This window comes from Theobroma cacao, chromosome 9 (assembly GCF_000208745.1).
Source record: "Theobroma cacao cultivar B97-61/B2 chromosome 9, Criollo_cocoa_genome_V2, whole genome shotgun sequence".
In the NCBI taxonomy this organism is placed as follows: domain Eukaryota; kingdom Viridiplantae; phylum Streptophyta; class Magnoliopsida; order Malvales; family Malvaceae; genus Theobroma; species Theobroma cacao.
The window spans coordinates 21,103,904-21,129,620 of record NC_030858.1 but is presented as its reverse complement, the minus strand read 5'-3'; the positions used below and the strand labels follow the sequence as shown (position 1 = coordinate 21,129,620).

The 25,717-nt window shown below is 33.6% G+C and overlaps 1 protein-coding gene across 1 annotated transcript; it reads left to right on the top strand.

The window, feature by feature from the left end:
* Window positions 19,628-21,886, top strand: LOC108663260. Its single transcript, XM_018126856.1, has 2 exons — window positions 19,628-19,678; window positions 21,212-21,886. Exons 1-2 carry the CDS (start codon window positions 19,628-19,630, stop codon window positions 21,884-21,886), a joined length of 726 nt encoding a protein of 241 aa, XP_017982345.1.

Genomic DNA, 25,717 nt, shown 5'->3' with positions numbered 1-25,717 from the left:
ACTTAAATGGTATTTAATGTAAATAAGCTAGGCAAATTTTTATAGGCAAATTGCCTCAAAAACAAAATTCTATCTCAAATGTATCGATACATGTTCATGACGTATGATACATTTAGCCAAAAAGAGGTTTCTGATGAACATGTATTGATACATGTTCATAATGTATCGATACATTTTCCCCAAAACCAAATGTATCGATACATGGGTCATATCGATGCATTTAGTCGATTTCAAAAAAATAAAAAAGGTGAAAACGTATTTTCACACCCTAGCTTATAAATATATCACATTTTTTTAGAGTTGGCAACCCTCAGCCATATTTGCAAGGTAAAACACATATTCTTAAACTCTTCCTACTCATTTTTAACTCAAATCTTCATTTTCCATGATTAAATGATTTGGCTTTCAGTTATTATGAAAAAAGGTGACATTTTTAAGCTTTAGAAACTTTAAATCTTGATTTCTAGTTTCTGAAAATATGATTTTGTTGCTTAGATTTTCTGTTGCTGATTAAATCTTAAAGGCTTTCTAATTTCCTTAAGCATCTAAGCTCATTTAAGGTAAGGATGGAAGATTTATGGGTTTCTAAGCATGGGTTTTAGATAGAAAATTAGTTTAGCTAAAATCTAGTAGTTTTGAAAATACCTAGAATGATTATTACGAAATCTTTATTCTAGGAAATGATTGTGATGATTGTTGTTTGATAGGAACACTTGAAAACTCCATGGAAAATGCCAAAATGGAGTTGTGATTCGAGCTAGGAATCGACTCTCCAATTAGGTGAGTGGATACACCTTTGCAAGTATTTTTAATATGTAAAGCTAGCATGATTTTTATGGAAATGGTTGTTTAAGCATGTTGAAAACTTATTTCCATAAATGGTTTATCCAGGATTTGAATTACAAGGTTTTATGAAGTTTTTAAGGAAATGTTCAAATGTCTTGATTTGATAATGATTGTGATATGTGTGACACAATGATTTTCAAATTGTTTACGAATCTACTATGTATGTAAATATACTACTATGTATTAGTTTTCAACAAAGGGGGACAAGCCTTTTTATGTTTGTAGTCCACTCAATTATTTGGGCTTCGAGCTAGCGTGGATACGAGATATTTCTGTGGTTAATGTATGAATGTTATTATGCACATGTTAGATACTAAGTAGCAAGATAAGAATGTTGGATGCATGAGTTCCACATATGAGATTGTAACATGTATGCCATGAAATGTATGTGTTAAGCATACCATGTACACTATGGGCTAAGCATGTAAGTGATTTATGAGGTTATGAAATCTATGCCATGAGATGTATATGTTGAGATAGTCATATACACTATGGGCTAAGCATGTAAGTGATTTTTAAGGCTATGAAATGTATGCCATGAGATGTATATTTTGAGATAGTCATATTCACTATAGGCTAAGCATGTAATTGATTTATGAGACTATGAAATGTATGCCATGAGATGTATGTGTTGAAATAGTCATAGACACTATACGCTAAGCATGTAAATGATTTTATGAGATTATGAAATGTATGTGTTGAGATAGTCACATACACTATAGGCTAAGCATGATGATAATTTATGGAGATGTTATATGTTCATGATGCAAGCTAAAGATGAGAACGATCCTAAGCTGAAGAGATCTTATGATGACTGTGGGTGAGATCGAAGTGCCACTCTCGCAGCTTTGACAATTGTTCACGAGAGGTGTCTTAGTAGCCTCTCGATGCCTAGCGAGTCAGGTCATGTTCCGCTGACGAGTTAGTCTACGTTATGTTTATGTTTTCAAACTATGGACATGTTTTATGGATTACGAGTATGTTGCAATAATGTAGCCAAATGCTTGGGCATATTGCATTATGAATATTATGTTAAATAAGTAAAGTGGCTTAAGAGCCCATATGGACACCCGAGGATGTTGAGACATGTAAATGTTATGGTGCACTGGAAATGTGGTACTCTGATTATATATGAAATGTTGCACTTACACTAATATGTTGAGAAGTTTCATATATGTGTAATGTTGCGTATGATGGTATGCATGAGTTGATGTTGTATGCCTCTAGATGTTTATGCATGCTTCCACATTGATGAAGGTTTAATGACAAATGATGAAAAGGCTTGCTTAGGCGTAACGGGTTATACCCATCTGGGTTCATGCATCGATCATGTTCCACCATAAACTGGGATGTGACATATTACCCTGAATGTATCGATACATTTTCTCTTATATGCCTTAAGTAGTTCTTTCTACCAATAATGTATTGATACATTTTCCCTTGTAGGTAGCTTTTAGCTTCCAAACTACCAAAAATTCCAACTTATCACCCTAAAATCATTCCCAATTTATATCATACTTCAAACATTTTATATAACTCAAACCATACACATATATCCTTGAATATCACATAAAACCTAAATCAAAACCTCAAACTTTAGGATTCATTCATTATTTCTCAGAAAAATAGCTTATAGGCTTCATACACTTAACATATTTAATCCATCTTGAAAGTCCTCAAGACACACAATATATATTTTGTAAATCATCCTTGGTCAACTTAATTTACATCGAAAATTGGGCGTGTTACATTTTACCCTCCTTATAAGGAATTTCCCCAAATTTAATCATACACCACAAGTTAAAACATATATCAAACCTAAAAAAGATGGGGATATTTCTCTTGCATTTCCTTTTCAAGTTCCCATATGGCTTCCTCAACGAAATATTTTTGCCACTACACTTTCACCGTAGCGATGTCCTTAGAGCAAATCCGTTTTACTTGTCAATCCAAAATGGCTACAAATTGCTCCTCATAACTATGTCCATCTTGTAACTATACTTCATCATATCTTATCACATGTGAACAATCAGGAACATACTTTTTCTAAGCATGGATACATGGAAATCCAAATGAACATCAAACAAATTTAACGGTAACGTCAGATGATAAGCAACTGTGGCAATAGGTTTTAATAGCTCAAAGGGTCCATTATACCTCGGGCTTAGCTTACCCTTCTTTCTGAACCTCTTAACCCCCTTAGTTGGTGAAACTTTCATAAATCCAAAAGTCTATGCCTATTATCAGTGTAAGATTTCTATAGACTTTAAGCTGTTAGTATCCTTTCTCATAGTACATGGAACATCACCTAACTTCTTAGACCATCTTTTGCCCAAAGAGTTTTCGTTCCCCAACTTCAAGCCAACCAACATGTCACGACCCAAATTTTGGGCCATGACCGGCCCATGGGCCCAATGGACGTAGTCCACTAAGCCCAAGCAAGCCTATTAATCTGACATGTTCATCATTCCATCATAAACTACTAAGTCATATATCATAACTTAGAATCAAAATAATATTAAGCATTGCCACTTCATACTGGCATACCAAACAAGTGTATATACACTGTCTACACATGTATCTTAATAATTCACATTAAGTTCATCTATACACAACAAAATAATACTCGACTTCCAGCGAAGAGACTCTGATGAATGTACAACTACTGAATGCCGAGACACCTACCAAGGGTCGAATATACGAAGACACTTCGACCTAGTTACCAGCTGCCTCGTGATCTAAAAACATGAAGTTGAAAACGGTGAGTATAAACCCAGTGAGTGAACAAGAAGGGAACAAGTATACCATAAGAAATGTTTATCGAAATCATGATGCACTCATTTTCTCAAAACAATGCAATTTGTTCTAGTTTTTAGTAGAACACCTCATGTAAACCCCTCATGAGTAAATAACTTAAAAGATCCATACTCAACTATGGTACTAAAGAATCGAAAAATATAGCAAAATCCACAAGTTAGCCAAAATGGACAAAAAGTTTCTCGCTGCAATGAACTTCATTCTCGCTACAGCGAGAACCAGGTCTAGTGAAAGCCCTCAAACTAGAAAGTTTCTCGCTACAGCGAGAGTCAAAACATCAAGGAAAAAGTCTCATTTTCCTTTAAAATAAGCCATCCCGCTAAAATAACAATAGCAACATGTAACACATGTAAACTCCCGAATTTCAACAAATCAAATGCTCACATATTTGCATTTACAACCATATACCATATATGTATATATATATCAATCATCATATACACCCTCCCATCATCATCATCTCATATGCAACGGCTTATGCGTACTCCCACTCGCATATAGCTGGGTCAGCAACGGCTTATGTGCACTCCCACTCACACATAGCCGGGTCAGCAACGGCTTATGTGCACTCTTACTTGCACATAGCCGGTTCAGCAACGGCTTATGTGCACTCATACTCGCACATAGCCGGGTCAGCAACGGCTTATGTGCACTCCTACTCGCACATAGTTGGGTCAGCAACGGCTTATGTGCACTCCAACTCGCACATAGTCAGGTCAGCAACGACTTATGTGCACTCCTACTCACACATAGCTGGGTCCACATCAACATGAAAAGAAGCATCCAATGCATATCATGCATTTTATCATATTGTGATAACACATAAACCATTGTATAGCACATTTTCACAATATAAAATCATTTTACTAAAAGCTTGTTCCCAAGGTACATTTTCTAAGACAAGTTGTATAGAATCTTTCATATTCCCCAAAACAAGTTTGAAATGCAAGTCCACTCACCAGTATTCGTTGAGCCTTTAGCCGACTCTTAATTCCCCTAATGATCCAATTGGGGTGATGGGGCTTCGTTAACACCTACCATTAAATTAACATTTCCATAATGTCAATTTACATACTATAAACCCTAAAAGGTATCTTTTAGCTAGCTTTCAATTGCCATTTAAATGGCCATCCATTTTCACTTTCCTATCACTCCAAAGTGAATTAACAATCTCAACTACAAAATATTCACAAATCAAACCTCTAGTTTACTACTCACCGTGATAGCTTTGTAACTTTGAACTTCTTTCCAAAAGCTCTCAAGCTATTAATAAAGCTTCATCTTTCTCTCTCTAAAACACCTAACTAGTGAGAGATTATGGAAATAAGATTTTCATCATTTTTAAGGGTTTTAAAGTGAAGGAGTGGAAGAATACAAGGGTTTTAGTCAAAAGGGCACCAGGGTATGAAAATTAGAGCTAGAGAGAGAAAGTTATGAAAGCTTCACATCAAGCTTCCATGGAGGAATTGAAGAAACGTGAGAGGGAAGAAAACAAGAAGAAGCTACTGAAAATCTCAAGAAGTTGCTAGAAGGAGAGGATATTTATGGCCCAAGCTTATCCACTCCTTTAGAAATTACTAAAATGCCCCTCCACAAATTAGCTAAATCCTTGAAATCCCACACTTTTTCTTCAATTTTCCCACCTAGGGTTTGTGTTCTTTCCTTTCCTCTTCATTACATGCTTTGGCCAGCCATATGGGTGAGGCTAAGAGAGTTTTAAATAGATTTTACAAGGAAATTCTAGAATAATCCAAGCTTGACACATGGCATGTTTCCATTGGTCCATGTGTAATACTTATCCATTAAGCAATCTCTCTCCACCACATAAAATGTTTCAATTATCCACAATGTAAAATGTTAATGGCTGAAATCCATGGGCATGACAAGTGTTAGGTGGTGTAAAATTCTNCCTCGAGTGACAAAATTACCATTTTGCCCCCAGAACATGAAAATCATCAAAATTTTTATTTCCTTGTCATTTCACCCATATTTTCATCATTAATTTATGCTTTATGCCTACTTAAGCCATAATATTGTTTAAAACTTACTTTTATGGGCCTATTAAGAAAATGAAAAAATTACCCATGATTAGAGATATCGCGTATATTTCTATTTACGAGTCTATAAAGGTCAAGGTCTCACACAACAGGCGATATACATATTCACCCACATAACCAATCATGGCTTGGTAGCTATTGTTATATGCAAACTCAACCAAAGGCAAATAATGATTCCATGAGACTCCAAAGTCGAGCGCAATTGCTCTCAACATATCCTCAAGTGTATGAATGTTGTGCTCGGATTGGCCATCCGTCTATGGGTGGAAGGCCATGCTAAAATCCAACCTCATGCCTAATGGCCTCTTGAAATTTTCTCCAAAACGGACTCCTAAACTATGGTCTTCTATCAAACACTATCATTACTAGAACACCATGTAACCTCACAATCTCATTAATATAAATCTGGGTGTATTGAGTTGTTCCATAGTTAGTCTTGACCGACAAAAAATGAGTTAACTTTGCTAGCCAATCAATTATCACCTAAATGGCATCATAGCCACCCCTAGCTTATGGTCAACCCATCACAAAGTCCATCGTTACATGTTCCCATTTCCACTTGGGTATCAGTAATGGTTGCAAAAGTCCTAAAGGTCTATGATGTTCAGCCTTTACTTGCTGACATGTCAAACACTTAATGACATATTCAGCGACGTCTATCTTTAATCCTAGCCACTAGTAAACAAAATTCAAATCATGATACATCTTGGTGGCTCCTAAGTGTATCACATAGGCTATCACATGAGCCTCTTCCCAAATCTCATTTCTTAAATCATCCATATTCAGCTCATAAGCTTGTGATTGATATCTCATCAAACCATTAGTGTCGTACACAAAGTCTTGAGCTTTATCTTCGCTCATGTCTCCAAATATTTTCACCATATATTTATCTTGATCCTAAGCAGCTTTAATCTAATATAATCTCATTGGTCAAACATTAAAATGCGCCAACAAGGTGTTAGAATCATTAACCTTAAAGTGCACTCCCATATTGCCCAAATCATATAAACTCTGCACCAAAGATCTTTTCTACATTGTCATATTTGCTAAACTCCCCATTTATTTTTTACTTAAGGCGTCCGCCACTACATTCACCTTGCCAAGATGGTAGAGTATGGTGTAATAACAATCTTTCAATAACTCTAACCACCTACGCTGCCTTAAATTCAAATTTCTTTACTGACATAGATACTTTAAGCTCTTGTGATCGGTATATATTTTGCAGGTCTCTCCATGCAAATAATGCCTCCAAATTTTTAAGGCAAATATGATTACTACCATCTTCAAATTGTTTGTAAGATAGTTTTGTTCATGCCTTTCTAATTGTTGGGAGGCGTATGCTATAACTCTTTCATGTTGCATCAACATGTTGCCTAATCCAACCTGTGATGCATCGCAATACATGGTATAGCCTTCGGATCCACACAGTAAGCTCAACACAGATCCAGAAGTAAGAAAAGCCTTAAGCCTTTAAAAACTAACCTCACATGCATTAGACCAATCAAATTTAACTCCTTTTTGAGTCAGTCTTGTCAAAGGGGATGCAATCTTAGAAAAATCTTGCACAAAAAATCTGTAATATCCAGCTAAACCCAAAAAACTTCCAACTTCCGTTACAGTAATCAGCCTTGGCCAATTTTTGTTAGCTCCATTAGTTTTTGATGATAATAAAACATTTCCATTCATTTGTGTCTAATTTTCTACTTGAGTGTGCAGGACAAATAATGTATGAAATTAATAAATCAATCTTTCAAAGTGTATATCCAAAAGAAAAATAGAGGGATAAAAATAAGGAGACATGATCGATAAACAAGAAGGAAGCCCCTTAGTTGAATAAAGAAGAATGTTGGTTGGCTAAGATTCAAATTAGAGAATGGTGGGCTGAAGAATATTGAGAAAAACAGAATCGACTTAGTCGACCAAGATGTGAATTAGTCGAGTAAAATGATCTTTGCCAAAATCCAGACTTCAAGACAAAACCAGCTTAGTCGACCAAGAAATAAGTTAGTCGACTAAATGCTCTCTACCAGAATCTGTGACCAGAAGACAAAAGCAACTTAGTTAACCAAAAAGAAAGTTAGTCGACTAAGACTTCTCTGTTTGCAATTTGAACCAGAGCACTAGAAGATAGATTAATGGCTAGAACCAACTCTCAACTATTTTTAACGGCCATAAACTGCTAAACTACCATCAAAGTTGTTTCTCTAAGCATAAAAGGGTCTTCTAACGGTTATAAATCAACTCTTTGGAAGTTGTGGAAGAGATTTGAGTCATATAGAGCTAAAAAACCAGAAAATCTCCTCTGCTCCTTTCTGCACTTAAACACCAATCTTTTGTATTTATATTTTGCACTCAACCTTGTACCATTTAGATTAACCTTGTGATCATAGGTACTTTCTTTTACTTCTCTTCTTGTATTCTTAGAGTGAAGGAGTCACTCTAAGTGGTTGTTTCAAGCTAGGTTTGCTTGAATGTGTTAAGGTTCTAACTTATCCTCGAAAAGTTAGGTGTTGGGCTTTAGTTTAGCTCGTGAAAAACTATTGTGAAAGGTTTTGGCTGAGCCTGGTAAAAGCCATTGTAAAGCTTGGTGAAAACTTGTGAATTTCACCGGTTCTTAGTGGAATTGTTTGGAAAATCCTTGGTTGGATAATCAAGGTAGTGGATGTAGGTCTTGGACCGAACCACTCTAAATTCCTATGCATTGTCTACTATGTTTTTAGTTTTCTTTGTTCTAAAAATTAGTTCCTCATCTTGTCAAGAGTCGATTTGTGCTATTCACCCCCCCTCTAGCACATACAATTGGGATCAACAAGTGGTATCAGAGCTAGTTCCCTATTCTTAAGGTCTAACACCCTTTGGGAGGATCCAAATGGCTTTCAAAATATCCATAGTTGCTGAGGGACAATCAACAATCAGACCACCTCTGTTTGATGGCTTTAACTATCCTTATTGGAGCACTAGGATGTCGATTTACATTAGAGCTATAAATTATGAAATGTGGGACATCATAACTGATGGACCTTTTATTCCCTCAACTTTGAATGTAGTAACCAATGAGTTTATGCCTAAGCCAAGGTTTGAATGGACCGCAGCTGAAACTAAGAGAGTCCAAACAAATTTTAAGGCCATCAATCCATTGCATTGTGCCTTGACCCCCACTAAATTCAACAAAGTCTTAAGCTATACAACAGCTAAACAAGTGTGGGATAAACTTAGAATAATCCATGAAGGGACTTCTCAAGTCAAGGAGTCCAAAATAGCTCTCTTGGCACATAACTATGAAATGTTCAAAATGGAGCTTGGTGAAGATATCACCAACATGGTAGATAGATTCACAAACATCACAAATAAATTGAGTCAGCTGGGCAAACCAATACCCAAGCATAAAATAGTTAAAAAACTTCTTAGAAGCTTACCAAAAAATTAGAAGCCTAAAGTGATTGCAATCCGAGAGGCCAAGGACCTAAATGTTATTACCTTAGATGAGCGGAAACACACATTATTATTATTGCAAGTAACATTATTACACCAAAAAAATAAGAATCTTTTAAGTAAGAAAAACCATACCTTTTATTTTGAGATTCTTATTTTCGGATTCCACCACACCAATGAACGATTTCTCGACCAAACAAGTTTACCACTTATTATTCAAGAATACTGTCAACTTGAACCTTAAGTGGACAAGGTGTGGAATGCAAGACTACAAGATGACAACCGATTTTTTTTTCTCTTTTGTTTGGAAAAGCTTGGAGAAGGAGAAGAAAAGTGACGGTTGAAACTTTTTTTAAGAAAAAGTACGTTCACTTATTTTCTTCCAATCTTTTCTCTTTTAATTAAAACTCTTGCTGCAAAGGTTTAATCAAAATGAAACACCTTTGAATCAATCTTGACCATGCATCTTGAGTTATAGAAGTATCAAACATGCTCCATAATTATCAAAATAAAAATTAAAAAATTAATAATTTAATTCTGTAATTATCATTTAGAGTTCTTGATAAAATAAAACTTATTAAATAATAACTCTTATTTTATTATTATCCATCTTTATTTAAAAAAATTAGTAATAAATAAAAGAGTAATAGTTAAACATGGAGTCTCTTTTTATCAACATGGATGTCTAGATTCATTTTGCAAGAATCCTCATAAAATTCTCTTAATTTAAGACAATTCTTGTCCGTGATTAAGACAAAAAATATTTTATCTTGTCTAAATTTGAGACAAATATGTATTCTTGTCTAGATTAAGACAAAAAAATATTTTTCTTGTCTTAAATTAAGACAAACATATTTTCTTGTCTAAATTAAGACCAAACATGTTTTCTTGTCTAAATTAAGACAAACATGTTAAAGCTGTCATTTTTGTACACAATTTAATTAAAACATGCATTCCAACTTAAATAAGTTGAATTCTACGAAGCTAGGTGGGGAATTTATTTGGACATAGATATTCCAAGCTCCAATAAACTTAGAATTATTCTTAATCTCATTAAAAATAATTCAAGCTTATTAATCATGAAATCACTCCACCATAGATTCATGGTTGCACTATTGGATTAACTATAATTACAAGAAACAATTCAATACTTGATATTAATTATTAGTTGTCGAATTGCAAACCTTATATTGTGAACCCTCATAACCATCCAATGACAAAATGTGAAATTACCGTTTTACCCTTTATGTCAATTTTGTCCCCTAGTCTCAAATTTCATCTAATTAGTGATTCAATACTCTAGATCTAATCTTTTGAGTATCCATATGTGATGAGTAGCTAATTCATCAATCCACTAGGCCCAGATTAATTACCAATTTTCTTGAAATCACTAGAAGTGATGTTAATGCTATGAACTCCATTATTTTGATATATGTTCCCAGATGTTCATCACGATTATTGTCACGACCCAAATCTCGGGCCATGACTGGCACATGGGCCTAATGGATGTAGTCCACTAAGCCCAAGCAAGCCTATTACTCTGACATGTTCATCATTCCATCATTAACTGCCAAGTCATATTTCATAACTTAGAATCAAAATAATATTAAACATTGCCACCTCATACTAGCATGCTAAACAAGTGTATATACATTGTCTACAACATGTATCTTAATAATTTACATTAGGTTTGTTTATACACAACAAAAGAATACTCGACTTCCAGTAGAGAGACTCGAACGAATGTACAGCTACTGAATGCCGAGACACCTACCAAGAGTCAAATATACGAAGACACTTTAACCTAGTTACTAGCTACCTCGTGATCTGAAAACATGAAGTTGAAAATGGTGAGTATAAACCCAGTGAGTGAACAAGAAGGGAACAAGCATACCATAAGGAATGTTTAACGAAATCATAATGCATTCATTTTTCAAAACAATGTAATTTGTTTGAGTTCTTATTAAACCTCTCATGTAAACCCCACATGAGAAAAATCGCTTATTGAAAAGAGTCCATGCTCAACAAAGGATTTGGAGAGTGAAAGCTTTAATAGCATTCATGCGAATCAAGTCAAATAAACGACGGGTCCTCGCTATAGCGACACTTGACTTAAATTATCATCTAGCCGAGGGTTTCTTAACTGGCCGAGGGTTTCTCACCAAACCTCCTCATTTTAAACTTAATTCATTTATTCCTTAATGTTGGAAGTCCATACTCAACTATGGTACCAAAGAAATGGAAAATAAGGTAGCAATCGAGCCAAATTAGAAGAAAAATAGAAAGTTTAACGTTGCAGCAAGATTGTATCTTGCTGCTGCGAGAAGTGACAGTAACATTCTCGTTGCAACGAGATTCCTTGCTAGCACCACCTCTCCAAACCCGAGAGTTTCTCGCTGCAGCGAGAATCAAAACATCAAGAAAAAATTTTCCATTTTCCCTTAAATCAAAGCCATCCTGCCAAAATAACAAAAGTAACATGTAACACATACAAACTCCCAAATTTTAACAATTCAAATGCTCACATTTTTACATTCCAACCATATACCATATATGTATATATATATATATATATATATATATATATATATATATNNNTATATATATATATATATATATATCAATCATCATGTACACCCTCCCATCATCATCATCTCATATGCAATGGCTTATGCACACTCCCACTCACACATAACCGGGTCAGCAATGGCTTATGTGCACTCCCACTCACACATAGCCAAGTCAACAACAGCTTGTGTGCACTCTTACTCGCACATAGCTGGGTTAATATCATTACACAATATTATTCGTATATATATCAACATAGTGTAGTAGTTCAACCATCCATAACAGCCACATGTCACATCATAAAATCAATTTATCAAAGGCTTGTTCCCAAAGCACTCGTTTTTAAAGAAAGTTGAATAAAATCATTCAAGTATATAGTGCAAATAAGTTTACATTCCCAAAACAATTTTTGAAATGCAAGTCCACTCATTGGTGTTTATTGAGCCTTTAACTGACTTTAACTTTCCTAATGGTCCAATTGGGACGGTGTGGCTTCGTTGGAACCTATCATCACATTAACATCATAATTATGTTAATTCACATACTTATAAAGTCCAAAAGCTTTCTCTTAGCTTACTTCAAATAGCCATTAAATGGCTATCCATTTTCACTATCCTATCATTCCAAAGTGAATTAACAATCTCAACTACAAAATATTCACAAATCAAATCTCTAGTCATTCTCAACACTAAGATTTCAACTCAAATTTACTACTCACCTTAATAGCTTTAAAACTTTGAAATTTTTTCCAATAATTCTCCAAAATATGGTAAAGCTTCCTCTTTCTCTCTCTAAAACACCTAACTAGTGAGAGAGAGAGTATGGAAACAAGATTTTTCAAGGGTTTTAAAGTGAGAGAATGGAAGAGCACAAGGGTTTATGGAAAGGGTACACTAAAAGCATGAAATTTGGAGCTATTTGAGGAAGGTTGTGGAGCTTTCTTATCAAGCTTTCATGGAGGTTGGGAAGCAACATGAAAGAGAAGAAGAAGAAGAAGAAGAAGAAAAGCTGTTGGAGAATGTAGAAGCTACTAAAAGAAAGGGATATTTATAGCCCAAGCTTATCCACTCCACTTAAATTACCAAAATGCCCCTCCACAAATTAGCTTATTCTCCTCTAATTTTGTATGCAATCTTTTTACTCTTTTGACATTGGGACAAGGTCCATAATGGTCTAGAAATATTCGAGTTCATGAAAACTTAAAATTCTAACCCGAGATGAAAAATGACCATTTTGCCCCTACCATGAAAATCATCAAAAATTTTGTTTCCTTGTCATTTTACCAATAATTTCATCATTCATTTATGCCTTAGGCCTACTTAGGCCATAATATTATTTAAAATCTTACTTTTATGGGCTTACTAAAGAAATGACAAAATTACCCCTGATTAGGGATATCGCGTGTACTTCTATCTACTAGTCTATAAAGGTCAATGTTTCACAATTATAATCCCAAAATATGGAGTCTAGATCAATGCTTTATGATCATCATGCTCATGGTAAATCAAAGATTATAAGGAGATTAAACACGAGTCCATTATCCATCAGGATTTTGGTTATACTATAAGCAAATGCATAAGTGTGATATCAACATTTAGGTAATGGTAAAACTTAAATTTGATTCTCACATGATTCTGGTTCATGTTATAGTGTTATTACTAGAAGTCAACCATTTCGATGATTTGAGACTCATCATTCCCTTGAAATGAATCACATTCATTTCGTTGGAAGTAATCTGGACACTACACCCTTAACAGAATAAAGTGACTAGCTTTATTATATGGCTGTGAACAATTTTTAGATTCAATTAAAATACATGTCTCCTATGTATGACTCTTCATACAAATGTATTTTAATATCTCAATAGAATCTTGGTACCTTAATAACTAGATAATGAATGCTTTCTAAAACAAACTCTTCATCTTATTATCAAAATGTACTTTCATTACAAATAAATTTAATGAATTTAAGCATGAGAATATACTTGCTTTCAAGGGCACCATATTCTCAAAATTCCTAACACTTGAAATTGCAAAACTTGTTGAAAAAGGGAAAACTCTAATGAATGTTTGAATTTGTTTATTCCAAAACATGCAACTTATATTGATATTATTAGTACTTTTGTGCTTAAATGACAAAATTTGAAAAATGAGATATTGTTCATAAGTGCTTGATTTTATTATTTCTCATGTGCTTACTTTGAAAAATCATGTTTGGAGAATTGAAATATTCAAAAGCTTAGTCTAGGAACAATTCTTGAAATATGTTTCACGTTTGTACTTAAATGATTATTTCAAGATTGAATCACTACATAGCCTCATAAAATTGATTAGGATGAAATCATTGAACTTAATGAAGTTTGTTTTTTTGTTCATTTATTGTTTTGGTCAAGTCAAATTCTTACATGACTTTTAATCTTGCCTGAGCTTAATGATTGGAATCTATAACTTGACTTAAGTGATAGAATTGCTTATAGTGCTTAATTTCATAACTCAAGTCAGGTTTGATCATGACGTAGAGTTTGTGTTGACATAGTTGAAATATCCTTTGAATATGCATTTGAATATATTATGTCTTCATTAAGCCTTAAATGTTACCATGATCTAAAAATTTAGTGTCCATCCACTCTAGTTTATAGGTTACTTTAAATAATATGAAATGTTAAATGAAATATGATCTATAGCTTAAGTGAACAGAGAATGCCTAATGTGCTTAAAATGAATAATCACTTATTAAATCATGGTAGTTGATATTCATTGATGCTTGGATGTTTACTTCTAACATATTCATGAGTTGAGTGCTTTATTTTTAATATTCCACACTTATGAATTATAAAGATTATTGAGAAATAACATGTCTTACATTGATGTTCAATGCTTGCATATTTTTTAATGGGTATATGTTTATTCTTGTGAAACTGAAATTATGTTTGCATTTCGTTAAACAAATTAGATTCATGATTAATGAAGATAGCCATTTTATTTCTTGTAATCATGTTTGTGCTTACTTGAACATAATATTCTCTTACATGATTGCAATAAGCGCAAAATGCTTTGGTAATGCTTCATTAATAATGATATTTTTTTATGTGAAAATTTTCCTTGAATTGATGGTTTCTTACATGATTTGGAGAATATTTCTTGGAATGCTTGCTAAAGAAATATTTAATGATAACTAAGAATGCTTAATGATGATATTTGTTTTAAAAAATTTCTCCTTGAGTTGGTTTTTTATATATGAATTAGGGAATTCCTTAGAAATGCTTGATTGATATTGCTTGGTGATACTTGCTAAATAGTGATTGAGAATAAATAATGAATGCTTGATGATGAGTAATTATTGATAATTATTGATGATAATTAAGAATGATGTTTGACAGTTAATGATACCTTAGACATGCTTAGGAACTACTTTGCAAATATTTCTTGAAAATTTAAGTATTTGATGCATATATTGAACAACCATTTAAATGTTCATGCTCATCTAGTTCCATGAATACTTGAGTATTAGATAAACATGTTGAATACCTATTTAAATACTCATTTATTCTAGGCTTATGATTTTTTTCCTAATAGTTGGTTTTTTAACAATTGAAAACTTATTGGTTTCATGATTTGTCTAAGGAGGAACGTTTGAATTAACCGTGTTACTCTTCACCCACCTTTGATAATGACAAAATGGGGGAAAAGGAACTAAGATTGTGGTTGTAGTTATATCCACTAAAATTGAGTGTTTAATGCAGCTTATGACTTCCTTGAAATTAAATGTTTGCTGTTGTTGTATTTGCTTTTACAATTTCTTCCTAAATTTCTTACTGTAACGACCTTCTTCCCGATCATTACCAATGTCTGAGACTTGCGAGTGAACTCGTCAAATCCCGAACAAGCCTTAATTGAGATTCTTGATAATTAAATCAAACATTCTAGTGCGTAAGTAAATCGACTTGTAATATTAATACTATCGTTTACTTAAAGCAAACAAATAGCTATAATTAAGGTGTAGCAACTAGATAACAATATCCACATTTAACCAACTTTAAGACAGTTTCAACATCACACTTAGAATCCATTACACAACCTCAAGGTTTTAGCAAATACATTTTCGATAAACTAATAATTTTTATAAGTCTAACTATTTTACACAACACGACCCCTATGCACTAGAGCAACTCGGAGTGGAAGTCTAAGAGATGCCATTACCTACATCGCAGCAAGTCTCAATATGCTAGGCAATGAATACACTTCAGCTGATCACTTATCTACAAAAGAAAGATAAGGGGGTGAATCTCATAGACTCATGATCATTGGCTCCGTGAGTAGGGCCTAAATGGGAAACAAGTGAAGGATAGATAATTTGAGCATTAAAAACATATGAATATATATAAACAATTTAAAATCAAGTGAGGCATTTGTGCCTTATATGTAAACCCAAAAGTTGTGTTGCGAAATAATCACTTCAAATAATATAATAAAACTAGTGCAAGTAAAAGATTTCTACCATTGAAATCATTTGTTGTCCTTTATTTAAAATCAAGCTAACATAAGCACGCACTCTCCCATAAAATCAAGCAATATCGATGCTTATACACAAGCTTATAAACGATCACATCCTTGAGATATTAAACACAAAACCATCGTATAAATAAGGGAGCTGCGAAAAAACTCATAATTCTCACCATGCGAAAGAATACGTATTTGAAAACCCAAGGAGATATCCTTCTCGAGTAGGTAATAGTAATAATGAACTCGTGGACTCGCTTTCACGTAATAACATCCAAGAAGCCCCCCTTGTTGGGATGAGCCCTACAGTCAATTAGGATTGGTTAAGGCTTGATTCAAATCATGCAACAACATCATTCATGTTGAATGATTAAAGGTTTTCCTTCATCAAGAAGACATCAATTATAAAAAGTTATAAGTCTAATTAGATGAAGTCCATGAGATTAATATGCCTTGTAAGGGAACTGTAATGGGTTGCAGTTATGAGATCCTTATGCATCAAAGCATAATCTCAAAATGTTTTTGGTCAATGTATCATTGAGACTAGACATCAATAATACTTAGAGATTGTTACATTATATGTTCCTTACTTGATAAGTAAGCAAATGATCTCATAGGTTAAAGTATAGAGATACTTGGAACTAGAATGTAAGTGCTTGCCTAGGAGAGCAAGTTCACTGAACATGACCCGCGATAAGAAGTGCATTTGGTATTTCACTCAAGTGTCTATGCAATACTTCTCATGTGTTAGTTGTGTAAATACTCCCTAGACTTGAGACACCAAGTTGTTTTATGTGTGGAGTGTTATGCTTTGATTTCATCCCTATGGGTGTTTAACCAAGGATGCCAAAACAGGATGCTTTTGGGTATAGCATGAAGCATGTGAAGGCAAATGAGTGGTCAAGATAGGAATCAACACCCCATGCGATGAAGGGACATATCCTAATTGTTCTTTGCTGATATTAGCTTGTTGAAGTCCTTGGCCAAGGCGACTTGAAGATTATAGAAGGAGTTTCATAAGTCTTTATAAAGCTGATGATCAAACTTTAAGAACGAATATCGAGATCCATAAAAGTGACACTACACCATTCTTTTATCATCTCTGGGATATATGATGAGGGAATGAATTACACTGAAAAGCTGATCACTAAAAGGTTGAGTCAAACCATCTTAACTCTTCTAACATTTGGGTGGCCATGATGGATTGCTAGATCTCAATCTTGGTCTTGAACTCTATGTAGTTAACTTGATTAATGGTAAATTTAAAGTAGTTTAAATTTATCTAATTTTAAGTTTAACTTAAGAATTATATGTTGAGTTCATTGCTAACATGTAGAAGCCTAATGGGTCACACACCTAAAATGAACGTTGAAAATAAAATGGGAGAGGTGATTAAGTTGGACTTAATCAAATTAGAAGTTATGAGCTTCTCAAGCACTCGATTAAAATTGTTTAATTAAGTTGTGCCTAATTAACTAAATTGTTTAACTAAATCATTGAGCCTAATTAAATTGTTTAATTAAGTTTTTGGGCCTAATTAATTAAATTAAAAAATTAAGTTATTAGGCTTAATTGATTAAATTTGTTTAATTAAGTCATTAGGCCTAATTGATTAAAATTATTTAATTAAATTGTTGGGCTTAATTAGTTAAATTGTTTAATTAAGTTATTGGGCTTAATTGATTAAATTAAACAATTACGTTAATTGGGCTTCTATAGGACTTAAATAATTATTTATTCAAATTATTGGATTAATTGGCAATTACAAAATAGTTTTGCCATTAGGGTTTAAAATTAATCCAAGGTATAAATACCTTGCTATAGCCTCCAAATAAAGTGTGGAAAACGGCTGAAAAAAAAAGTGAATGGCACATTAGAAATTCTTTTGTCTTGCCGTTCCTCGTGTGAAGAAAAATAGTTTTCATTCACTTCATTTTTTGTGTGTTCAGCCCCACAATTTTGTGTGGATTATGAGTTTACGAAACTCATCTTTGCTAGCACATTGTCAAGGCATAGCACTCCCAATCCTTAAATAAGGATTTTCTCATTCATTGGTGTGGATCACCATTAGAGGCTGCACAAGGATTCCTTGGACAGCTTTAGTTTGCAACAACTCGGCTGAGATGGTTAAGCTTTTTGAAAGTTGATTTGGTTGTTTAACAAAGGATTCATCAACCTTTGTTATTTAGGTAAAGTAATTTGATCATATACTTTTATTTTAATTTAATTCTATACTTAATTTGGCATGAAAGAGATCCTAGGAAGGTGAGGCGTAAATTAATTTTTAAATTTATTTTCGCTGCAATTTTATTTATATTTGAAATATGATCAGCCCTCACCCAACAGTGGTATCAGAGCCCTTTTCATGCCATTTGAGTGCTTGTTCATGTTCAATGGATGCTTGATTATAAATAGTTGTTTTGAATTTTGATTTGGTGCGATTTTGTTATAATCGATTTTTCAAAAAAATCTGCTTTGCCAATTTCATTTAATTCTGTCTAGCAACCTTTGTACCCTCCGTTAATCTTATCTTAACTTATGTGGATCATATATAGACTTAACTAATATGTGTTTTACATTGTGCTAAGGAAGCACAAGAAAAAGGGACACCATAAGGCACGGTTTTGGAGGCTGTCTTGCAAGGCAGCACACACATGGTTTTAGGTGCAGAATTTTGCTTCTATTTGTGCTTAATTTCCAAAAAATAAAGTATGTAATTGTTACACATTTATTGTTGGATATGTGGACAGCAAAATCATGAAATGTTCATGATTAAATAGGCTGATTTTAAGCAAGAAATTGGAGCAAAAAGTGAAAGCAGTCCAGCTCACTGTTATGATATGAATTTCAGTTTTAATTAACAAGAAAGTCTTGGAAATTAATTCTGAAAAATTCCAGGAAAATTATCTTTATTAAAATGTTCAATAAGGATTAGTTTTGGAAAATATCATGGTCAAATATGTTGATTTCGAGGAAGAAAATTGGTGCAAATATAAATCTGTCCAGCTCACTGTTTTGCCATGAATTTCATTTTTAATTGACAAGAATTTGTTGAAAATTAATTCTGAAAAATTCCAGAAAAATTATCGTTATGAAAATGTTCAATTAGGATTATTTATGGAAATTTTCATGGCTAAACAAGCTGATTTAGGCTATTAATTATTGAAAGTTTGAAAACAGTTTAGAGAATAGTTATAGCTTGGAAATCAGTTTTGAATGGCAAGATAATCTTGCAAAATTAATTCTAAAAATTTCAGAATATTATCCTCATTTGAAAGATTCAATTAAAGGATAAAATTTTGAATTTAAATTAATTTTTGAGTGGCTGGACACTTAACGAAATTAAAGGAATGTCCTTTACATGTGAAACGGCACTCATGACAAAGGTTGTGCATGGTGCCGCTACACATGGATGCTGCACCTCCCATTGCCGTGGATGCAACTGCTTTATGGAAAGAGGTTGTTTGTTGGAGAAATTGGACATTCAATGATCAGGAAGGATTCTTTCCTTAGCTGATCATTGACTCCTAAACGTTAGGGATACATGCCTAAAATCAAGGAGTTTGAATCCTTGGTGGAATCAATCAATTTTAAATTGATTGATATTAAATCTCCAAAAATATTAAGTCATCCTCATTTGATGAGGACTCCCTAAGATAAGAGATTATGATTTAAATTTATCCACATCGAATTAGATTAGATAATTTTAATTAAAATTGAAAGTCAACTTGAGGAGATGACATCCTAATCCGATTAGGATAGAATTTAATTAAGACAAATTTACTAATAAATTAGGACTTCTAATAATGATTAGAACTCTACAATTAGTGATGGATAATACAAGATTAAAAGGTGGATAAAGACCTTCCTAAAATATTTAGGACACATGATTTGGATCATGAAACCTTTCAAAATGGTTTATGATAGATACTCAAATTAGGAAGTTTCCTAAATTGGTTTAGGTTTCTGATTAAAGAAGTTTAATTAGAAAGAACTTACTAATAGAATTAATTCAAATATGATTTGAGCTAGCTAAAGGCATTGATATAGTCAATTCCTTCACTAAGTAATTTAAAAAAAAGTATTTTTAAAAATTACTAAATCTTTTCAAACCTAAGCACCAAATGATTTAAACTATGATCCTCAATGGTTGAGTGAGATTTTTCAAATGAAATGCAAGATCATCATCATATTGAGCATGTTTACTTTATATGTTCATAACTAAAGTAGAAAAGTCCATAACCATCTTAGTAGAACAACATGTGATAGATTTAATTTTATGCGATATATTAAATGCTATGCATGCTAATCAAATGAGACCTTAATAAAACGAAAAGGATAAAATCCCTCGGTAAATATTGAGTCACATACCACGTATGATTAAGTTGCCTTCCACCATATAGCAAGATAACCTGGCTGTTTTTTTAATCAGAGGCTTGTTGAGCACACTCAAGGCCACACTTTTACACGACTATGTCTGAGCTATTGGTGGGTCTTACTCAACTAGTTTCATAAAATTCGGATGCTTGGAAACTTGATTATTATGGAAACTAGAGGCAAAGGCTAGGCGAAACATATATGACATGTTCAGGCAATGTGTTGTCAGCTAGCTGATCTAGGAATGGTATAGAGATACAATTGGTAAGCTCAATTACCTACCGAATCCACCTATCATAGTTTGTTGAGCACACTCAAGGCCATGAATAGACGGATGAGATCCTAGCCCACTAAGAGAATCCTAGTAGAGATCTCTCGAAGTGATATAGAGGGTTATCATCTTGCAAAAAATAGTGGGAGAACTATTTAAAATTTTAAAACCTTGTTTTAAATAGTTAATGCATGATGTTTACTTATTGCTTTCTTTTATCTATTTAGGCATAATTTATATACATGGTGAATAATCTGTCGCTGCAGAGCATCTTGGATGCAAATAAACTCACTGGCCCAAACTTCCTCGATTGGTTTCGAAACCTCAAGATTGTCTTGAAATAGGAAAAGAAATCCTATGTCCTTGGCACTTCTATTCCACTAGTCCTTGTTATTGATGCTAACGCTGAGGATAAGGAAGCATATCCGTATCATAAGGATGACAATGATCAGGCAGCATGTGTGATGCTAGCTAGTATGACCCCTGAGCTCCAAAAGCAGCATGAACATATGGATGTCCAATCCATGATTCTTCACCTTAAAGAAATGTTCGATAAGAAGGGGCGCACTGAGATATATGAGATCTCTAAAGAACTATTCCGATGCAAGATGGCAGAAAGTAGTTTTGTTAGACCCCATGTGTTGAAGATGATTGGACTCATCGAGAGACTTGGACAATTAGGATTAGCAATGGATCATGAGCTAAGTATAGACTTAGTTCTGCAATCTCTTCTTGACAGCTTTAGTCAGTTCATGTTGAACTTTTATATGAATCGATTGGAAGCCACTTTTCTTGAACTTCTAAATATGTTGGACATGACAGAAAGGTCCATCAAGAAAGATAATGGATCATTACTTCTTGTTTCTTTTTCCAAGGCTCATACGAAGCAACAGAAGGGGAAAGCCCAAAAAAGGAAGAAGGTAAAATCGAAAAATGAAAAGGCCTTAAAGCCTAAGGGAGGTGTCAAGAAGGATAAAGAGAAGGACATTTGCTATCATTGTGGCAAACTTGGGCATTAGAGGAGGAACTGCAAGGAGTACTGAGCTATTGTGAGTAAGAAAAAAAAGCTTATTGAAGTTTCTGATTCAGGTACCATTTGCTAAATAATTCTACTTTATATATTAAAGGTATATGATACCTTAAAGTTAGTTCTCATATATGTAACATATTGCAGGGACCAAAGATAAAGATGAGTAGGATCTTGGCTGAGGAGGTGACCATATGGATGGACTACCTAAAGCATTAAATGCTACATTGGATGGTTACACTCTTATTTATCTCGACATGTTAGATAATTTATTTGGATGTTTTTGAAACATTAATTATGTGATTGCCATGGGAATGGCTCGTGAAACATTTGTCTTTAGCATTTGGATGTGGAAGCTTATATGTTTCAGGTTTGAATACTTATTTGGAATAATTATGTCATATTTAATTATCCATGCTTCATGTTTATCCTTGCAATGATATTTGATCAATTATGAATTATGTTCAATTGATCAAAAGGTTGAATATTGATTCATATAAAATGGAACTTTCTTAAAAGTAAAACATAGAGATGAATGTTCAAGAAAGAAATCAACTTCATAATGCAATATGATTTGGTCCATATCTTTCCAACATAAATGCCCATTATGATATTCCAAACTAATATGATTCCAAGCATACTTTGAGATGTATATACATCATGGAATATTTAAAAGAGTTAGAATATTATTCTCACAAAGGATCTTGGATTTAGTGGGAGCCCAATGACAATAAAAAGGTTTAAAGGGGCCAAATGGCATAACATAGAGGGACAGATGCATATAATGCATACAACATAGTCTAGTTGGAATGGTCCCAAGGAGTAAAAGGGATTATACATATATATAAATAAAGTCATATACATTTTATTATAAAGGGCTTAAATAGGTAGATACTTAGATCATTAGTTCATGGAACTAATAAAGGGTTCTGAACATTGTTAATGTAACAATGGAGCCATAAGAGTAGTACCTAGGTCTCATTGGATCTAGATATAGTAATATGACATGATGTGATGCATAGACATTTCGAAGATAGATAAAAACAATTAACCACATTGAAGGGCACTAGCGAGTCTACATGGAGACATGATTGCTAGATGGATTTGAATCCACATACGATGAGGTAGCAATTTGTCACAGCCCAATTTTTGGGCCATGACCAGTGCATGGGCCCAATGAGCATAGCCCATTAAGCCCAAGCAAGCCTTTCTTATGTAACCTATTCATCATTTTGACCAATATTTCTAAAGCACATACCATAATTCTTGATCATAAGTACTTTAATAATGTACTATGACAATTAAACACTTGCATTTATATCAACCTAAAAATGTCAATTATAGCCAAGTCATAGTGGCAACATTCATCTGAATAAACATATACGATTTATGACATATTTCACAATGGTTTACATTACATATGCACATACACAGGCAAAATACTTTTGACTTTCAGTAGAGTGAATTGGGTGAGGATACGTCTATCGAATGCCATGATGCCTACTAAGGGTGCCTTAATCTAGGTTCCAGCTATCTACGAATCTAAAAACATGCAATTTAAAAGAATGAGTACAAACCTAGTGAGTGAACATAGGAAGGGAACAAGCAACAATAAGGAATGTTTTAGAAAACATGATGCACTTACAATAAAACAATGCAGTTTAGTCTAATTTTTGGTTAAAACCCCTCATTTCAAACTTTGAATGTTTAATCCCTTAATGTTACCAGATCCATGATAGACCATGAAGTTGAACAGAATGAAAATTTTCAGTAATGACCAAGCAAGACAAGCAAACAGAGGGTTTTCTTGCTGCAGTGAAAAGGCATTCTGAGTTTGCATATGTTTTGGTTTTTCAAGCATATCTGCCACTACAAAAGTCCAATTGACATAATTTCTAAGTCATTAGAAAGCTAAGAGATTGAGCTACAACTTTGATGTTTACCAGTTTACCTAGTTCTGATTAGAAGTGGTCAAAATCTTTGTCAAAGTGAAAGTACTGCACTAGAATTTTGGAGCCACCCAAGAGTTTCTCGTTGCAGCTAGAATCCATTTTCGTTGAAGTGAAATTCCTCGCTGCAATGAAATTCAGAGCATGGATTAAGGCTGCCTACCCGAGAATTTCTCGCTACAGCGAAAATGAATCTCGTTGCAACGAGAAACAGAGCAATTTAATTAAAAGGGTTTGTTATATCAAAAAGCCATTTTCTTGCTAAAATGAAAAGCAATTTGGGAGAAATTAACAATGCCAACGTACAACCTAATCATAAATATTTTCATAAACTTTCTATAACATATATATATATATACATACATCATCAAACATATCAGTGCCACCTTACCCAGCTCATGTGCAACCCCCACATCCTGCACAACAATGTCATCCTCCACACTCCCACACCCTGTCATCACCGGCATATGCATCCCCTACATCGCACACACGCATCGTTATATTCATTACACAATATTATCTACCAATGTATAATACATATATATATCAACATATATAGGGATTTCGCAAATTCATTGCAATCACATTTCACAAAGCAAAAATGTTTCGTCAAAGGCTTGTTCCCATATGCATTTTGAAGAAAAGACAATTTAAACAATTCAAGTGATTCGTTCAAATGTATATGCATCTACCCAAAGCATTTAAGTGTAGGTTCACTCACCGGTATTTGTTAAATCTTTACCCAACTCTAACTTCCTTTACTGGTCCAAATGGGGCGGTGGGGCTTCGTTGGAACCTATCATCACAATAGCATCACAATTAACTCAATTTACATAACTATAAATTCTTAAAGCTATCTCCTAACAAGCTTTCAATTGCCATTAAGTGGCTATCTATTTTCACTATCCTAATCACTCTAAAATGAATAAACAACCTCAACTATAAAACACTCACAAGTCTAATCACTAGCCATTCTTAACACTTAAAAATCAACTCTACTTCATTACTCACCTTGGTAGCTTTATAATTGAATCCCTTTCTAAGAGTTTTCAAGTTATTGTAGAAGCTCTCTCTTTCTCTCTCTAAAACACCTAACTAGTGAGAGAAAGTATATGAGTAAGACTTTTGAGGGTTTTTAAGGTGAAAGACTAAAAGAGTATGATAAACCCTATAACAAGGTGTGTAAAAGCATGAAATTTGAGGTTAATTTGAAAGAGTAATGGAAGCTTTGACAGAAGCTTTCATGGAGGATGAAAGACATGTGAGTTGGGATGAGAAGAAGAAGAAAAAGAAGAAGTTGTTAGAGAAATGAAGAAACTGTTGTTAAAATGATATTTATAGCTAAAGCGCTTTTTTATTTTTTTATGCTGAAAATTAACGCAGGGCCCAACTACCCTGTTAAATTTTATTAATTACGAAATAAAAGGTACAAATGAGGGGGACCTAAATCGTACCTCCAAGTTACATGATCATGAGAAAGTTTTGGAGAAGCACCTAGAGTAAGGAAAACCATTTTACATGCATAACTTTTGATGCTACAGTAAAACAGATATTCCTTACTATTACATTGAGACAATAAACTATAATAAAATTTAAAACATAAAATGTAAATAAGAAAAGCACCTAGAATGGAGTGTTTCATTTTATGACCATATTTTTTACTATCGTCATAAAATTGAAACACTTCCATATTACAAAAGTCTATGTGAATAACAAAATAAGAAAAAGAAACTAGGAGCACTACTCCTTTAGATTCATTTAAAACACATAAGGTAAACTAACTTTATCTAATCTAAGAATACCTCTAAGTTGACCTTCTACTTGTGAAAATACCTGCAGGTTCTGGTGTGTATGCCCTTGATTTGAGAGATGGT